The following is a 5,933-nucleotide window of genomic DNA, read 5'->3' on the forward strand; positions in this document are numbered from 1 at the left end:
CACACACACACACACACACACACAATTTTTTAGTAACAGCATGAATAAGAAAGGAGGCAAAGTGCTATCTTATTTACAGTTCACATTATTCATATATTTACTTTGGTTTTTGAGATAGTTTCTCTATGTAGCCCTGGCTGTCATGGAACTCACTCTGTAGACCAGGCTAGCCTCGAACTCAGAGATCTGTATGCCTCTGCCTCCCAAGTGCTGGTTTAAAGGCATGTGCCACCTCGCCCAGTTTACAGTTTACATTATTGATGTACTCTATATCAAATGCATTTGAGCAATGACTTCAGTAAATATCAATGAACACTCCACTAATACGTAAAGGTTATCAGGAGAAAACTGCCAGCAGAACCTCGGTGCACAAAGTTAGGATGCTTTTTTCTATCTCACTAGATGATTTTTTTTTTTTTGCCACGAGGTGTGTTTTATTTTCATCAATTATACAAATAATTTTCTATAATATCCCAGGGCAAACCGGTGAAATTTGGCAGTCCGATTAGTGGGGCCCCCCCTTTAGAGACCCGCGGGCGGGTGGCGTCGGCGCGGAGTGCCCGGGTTCACAGTGCAGCTTGTGGCTCGAGTCCATCTTGGAGGCGGCTCTTCCTCCACATCACGAGGGGGCTCGGAGATGACGGGGTGGGGTGGGGGAATCCTCCAGCCTAGGCTTTTAGGAAATTGCACTCTTTTCCTGTTCAATGGTCTCTTTGGTCGGCAGGGTGTTCTTCTCCTGCGTCTCGGTTTTCTTCAGCTTGGCTTTATCGAAGTTGGCGATTTCTCCCATGTCTGGCTTGTCTGCCATTTTCTTACAACCCGTGGAGTCTCGTTCCAAGCTCGCGCTCCAGGTGCTCCCACTCGCCTTGCTGCAGCAAGAGACCTCACTAGAAGATCTTATCATATGGTCTTAACAATATTTTATAACATAGACTCCGTCTTCTACCTACCTACCTATCTATCTATCTTTACATCCATCCATCCATCCATCCATCCACCCACCCACCCACCCACCCATCCATCCATCCATCCATCTATCCATGTATCTATCCTCAGATAGTTGTAATATGATTAAAGATCATTTATGTTCTCATTATAAAAATTAAAACTTGGGGTTGGGGGTTTAGCTCAGTGGTAGAGCGCTTGCCTAGCAAGCACAAGGCCCTGGGTTCGATCCTCAGCTCCAAAAAAAAAAAAAAAATTAAAACTTGTAACCACTTAGTCTGAGAAACATGGACTATTAATTTTTTTTTAATGAACATACAGGTGAATTCAGAGAAGTAACTACAAACTCAAATATAAAGCATGTCTAGATTGAATTTTACAAAACAGAAAACATCTGAAAAATATGGAGGGAATTTTCTTTTCTTTTTAAATTGAAAATAGATTTTTTCTTTCTTTCTTTTTTTTTTTTTTTTTTGGTGGAGCTGAGGACCGAACCCAGGGCCTTGTGCTTGCTAGACAAGCGCTCTACCACTGAGCTAAATCCCCAACCCCGAAATAGATTTTTTCATACAATATATTCTGATTATAGTTTACCTCCTCCAACTCCTCCCAGATCCTTCCCACCTCCCTACCCATTCAAATTCAAAACCTTTATCTCTCTCTTTAGAAAACAAGCGGGCAGGGCTGGAGAGATGGCTCAGAGGTTAAGAGCACTGGCTGCTCTTCCAGAGGTCCTGAGTTCAATTCTCAGCAACCACATGGTGACTCACAACCACCTATGGGTGAGGTCTGGCGCCCTCTTCTGGCCTGCAAGGGTATATGCAAACAGAACACTGTGTACATAATAAATAAGTCTTAAAAAAAGAAAAGAAAACAAGCAGGCATCTAAAAATATAAAATAAAAAGAAACAAACCAGAATAGGAGAAAACAAACAGCAAAATGACAAATAGCATGGACAGAGAGACATACACATTTACACACTCGGAAATCCCACAAAGACACAAAACAGACAAAAGACCTGTAAAGTTAAGAAATGCCCAGAAAAGGTGTTATGAGACAAACAACAGCAACACCAAACCCTCCCAAAATACCTCTGAGTTCATTTTGTGTTGGCCATCTACTATTGGACATGGAGTCTGCCCTTAAGTGTGGCTTGCGTCCCTCATGAAACTCCACTGGAGAGAACTAATTTTTCCTTGGTGCGTGGTTGTCAATTGGAGATAGCCTCTGGGTTAGGGATGGGGGCTTGTGTGCACTGCCCCTCGGTCATCCAACTCAATCACCACATATACACACACACAATTTTAACTAATATATACCATTCAAGACTTGTTACCATCACAACATTCTATTACAATTATTTTGATGTAGCTTTTTTTTTTTTTGGCGCCAAATTCCCTTTTCTAAGGAACTCAAAAAAGTATAGTTAGGGACTAAAGTATTTATAATTAGACTTGTTTATAAATCTTTATTTGGAAAAATGTAAACCATTACATTCTTTTCTACTATTATTTCTGCATTGTTTTTAATGCTAGAGATAGTCAAATACAGATTCTTTTTTTTTTTCTGGGAAGCAATTCAGAAATGTGTACTTAATATTTAAAATTATGTGTTTTTTCCAGTAATTTACCTTTGAAAACCATGCAGTGGAGACTTACTTACATCCCAACTTTGTGCACTGAGGTTATGCAGACTTCCCCCTTTCTCTCCTCGTTACCTTTGTTTATTAATGGACTGTTCACTGATGTTTAAGTCATTGCCCAAATGTAGTTGATATAATTATAAAATATACCAAATAATATAAATAATAAATATCACTTTACCTGCTTTCTTATTCACATTGGCATATAAATTATATATAAAATTTATATATTATATAAATATAAATATTGAATAAATTTCTTATATTAAATTATATTACATTAATTTATTTTTCATGTTTATGTGCAATGTATATTACATTATATATATAAATAATATATATTAGCAATGAACTCATAAAAACTAAAATTAATGATAAGATAGTATTCATACTACCTAAAGTGACTCAGGATATTTTTAATAACAGAAACAGGCTTTTATTGAAATATTAAGAAAACACAATTTCTGCTGGGGAGTGGTGGCGCACGCCTTTAATCCCAGCACTCAGGAGGCAGAGCCAGGCGGATCTCTGTGATTTGGAGGCCAGCCTGGTCTACAAAGTGAGTTCCAGGACAGGCACCAAAACTACACAGAGAAAGCCTGTCTCAAAACAAAAACAAAAAACAAAACCCACAATTTCAGTAAAATATTGAAAGGAATTTTTAGGGTTTCCTCAGAATTTTGGTTTAAACTACATACTTTTTAAATGTTTTAAATGACCAAGTACTTTCATGTTTTTTTTCTTTTTCTCCCATATGATGTATTTTGATCAAAGTTTCCCCTCCTTCTACCCCTTCCAGATCCACCTCCATACCCCACCCAATTTAATGTTCTCTCTCCCTCTCAAAAACAAAACAAAACAAAACCAAAGACTAAAACCTAAACAAACTACAACCAATAAAACAAAAATTACTAAAAACTCAAACCAAACCAAACCAAACAGAAACCCCCAACCAAAAAAAAAAAAAAAACCAACCAACCAACCAACCAAACAACCAAACAAACCAAAACCCCCCACTGCACACATGGAATCCACTTTCTGTTGACAGACTGACTTCTCCTGGGTTGGGAGCCTGTTCTGAAGTTGGTTGATATACCTAGTGATACTCCAATTGGAAAACAAAACAAAACAAAACCCCTGTCTTCCCTTCCAAGCAGGTACAGATTATAAAGAGCTTCTTGATTGGGGGTGAGACTGTGTGCATTTCCTTTCTCAGTGCTGGGATTGTGTCTGGTTTGAATGTGGGTAGGTCTTGTGCATGCTTTTACAGTTCCTGTGAGCTCATATGTGAATCATCCCTGCTGTGCCTGGAGCTGTGTCCCAGAAGCCATCCACCACTGCTTATCTCTTACAGTCTTCCTGCTTCCTCTTTCACATAGATCTCTGAAGCTTGAAGAGAGCGACTTGAAGTTGACATAGTTTCTTGCTCTCTATACATAGTTCAGTTGTGGGTGTCTGTATTAATTCTCATCTATCTCTGTAGTAATATATAGCGTCCTTTGGGCATATGTCCAAGAGTGGTACAGCTGGATGCTGATTTACACTACTTTCCAGTCACTTGTACAGCTATGTTAGCTCAAAGGCCCAAGGCGAATTCGTCAGAATCTTGTTTGTGTAGAAAATATGACATGTAATAGCATACTTACAAGAAGGACTATAAAAAGCTTGATGGGGAAAAGGAATCTAATACATTTCTTTTCTTCAGAAATCTGTTGCATATACAACATTACCATTTGCATTACTTAGGGTTCTCTAAAGGTACAGAATTGATAGAATGAGTATATATACATATACATATACATATACATATACATATACATATACATATACATATATATATATAGGGAACTTATTAGACCAGCTTAAAGGATGTGTCTGGGTAGTCCAACAAGCTCATGATGCTTAATCTCTCTCCAGTCCCAAGCTGGTCTTAGAATTCTGGAGGATCCCCGGGGATCTGCTGCTTTTCAGTCTAGGTTGGAATCTTGAAGAAGTTGGATTTTAATACCAGCTACATCCATAAGATAGATGGACTTGCCCGTAAGAGGGCAAGCAGGCAAAAATCAGTCTCTGTCTTCCCTGTAGTTTTATGTGGGCTGCCACCAGACGGTATGGTCCAGATTTAGGGTGTGTCATTCTGCTTCAACTATTCTGAAAAATCTCTCATAACAGTGCCCAGCAGATTGGGTTTTAGCTGGTTCCAGATGTAGTCAGACTTATAACCAAGACTGGCCATCACACCACTTATAGGAATAACGCTACTAACAAGAAAAGTTTTGTGTGCAATGACTAAGAAAAGGCTTGTTATATGTGGAGATTCCTTAAGAGAAAGAACATTGCAGGATAATTTCTGTGACCAGAGCTTGTGCACATGTCTTAGGAGAGAGAATTTCTGACGGGAAGTCTTTTATGTAGGATCAATGTCTGAAGGCTTTTGTCAATAGTCAAAGTGGACTCCTCAGAGTACTTAGACTTAAGAGAACACCTACAATCAGAGTGAATACAAAGACATTTTCAATCACCATATCAGTCACACTTGATATATGAGGACTCACTCTCAAGGATTTATTGGTTCATTTAAAAATGTGGAAAACCTTCCAGTTTTCTTTCAACCTTAGCAATTTCACAGAGGAGATTTTCCAGTGCAGTGGAAACTATAGCAAGCTTTTTCAACAGTACACAGATTCATGATGATCAGAAACACTGTGAAAGGCTTCAGAATAAAATCAGACTGGTTAAGCACCAGAGACTTCACTGTGGAGAAATATCCTATCCTAATGCACGAATAAAAGCATTCACACCCACGTCAGAACTTACTAAGCATGGGGGAATTCGGAGTGGAAATAAAACACAGTAATGAATATGGGAAAGGACTTCTGGAGACATTTATCTTAATAGAACACTAGAAAATTCATAGAAGTAAACAGATACTTTAAATGTAATCAATATAATAATGCTTTTATCTAGATCAAATTGTATGAACCATCAGATAATCTTTTGCAATGACTATATGAAAACCTTCAAATAGAAATCAATCCTTGCTCATCATCTACAAATTTATAATGGAGAGAAACACTGTGCCCATAATGAATAAGCTTTCAATTAGGACTGAATTTTATCCATTATCAAAGGATTCATAAAGACAAGACCCATTATGTATGTAAAATGATGGGTATGCTGTCAGCAGTATTTCAGCTTTATTTGACATCAGTAAGTCCATAGTAGGGAAAAACCTTTTACATGTGGTGAGTATAACAAGTATTTCAATATGAGGTTTAATCTTACTCAACATCTGTCAAATCACAGTCATATATATATATATATATATATACATATATATATATT

At 37.8% G+C, this 5,933-nt stretch overlaps 1 protein-coding gene across 1 annotated transcript; it reads right to left on the reverse strand.

The window, feature by feature from the left end:
• Positions 1-575: 575 nt before the first annotated feature.
• On the reverse strand, positions 576-864 carry LOC118574409 (thymosin beta-10-like). Its single transcript, XM_036175307.1, has one exon. It carries the CDS (start codon positions 806-808, stop codon positions 677-679), a length of 132 nt encoding a protein of 43 aa, XP_036031200.1. The 5' UTR covers positions 809-864; the 3' UTR covers positions 576-676.
• Between the last annotated feature and the right edge of the window lie 5,069 nt (positions 865-5,933).

This window comes from Onychomys torridus, chromosome X (assembly GCF_903995425.1).
Source record: "Onychomys torridus chromosome X, mOncTor1.1, whole genome shotgun sequence".
Taxonomy (NCBI): domain Eukaryota; kingdom Metazoa; phylum Chordata; class Mammalia; order Rodentia; family Cricetidae; genus Onychomys; species Onychomys torridus.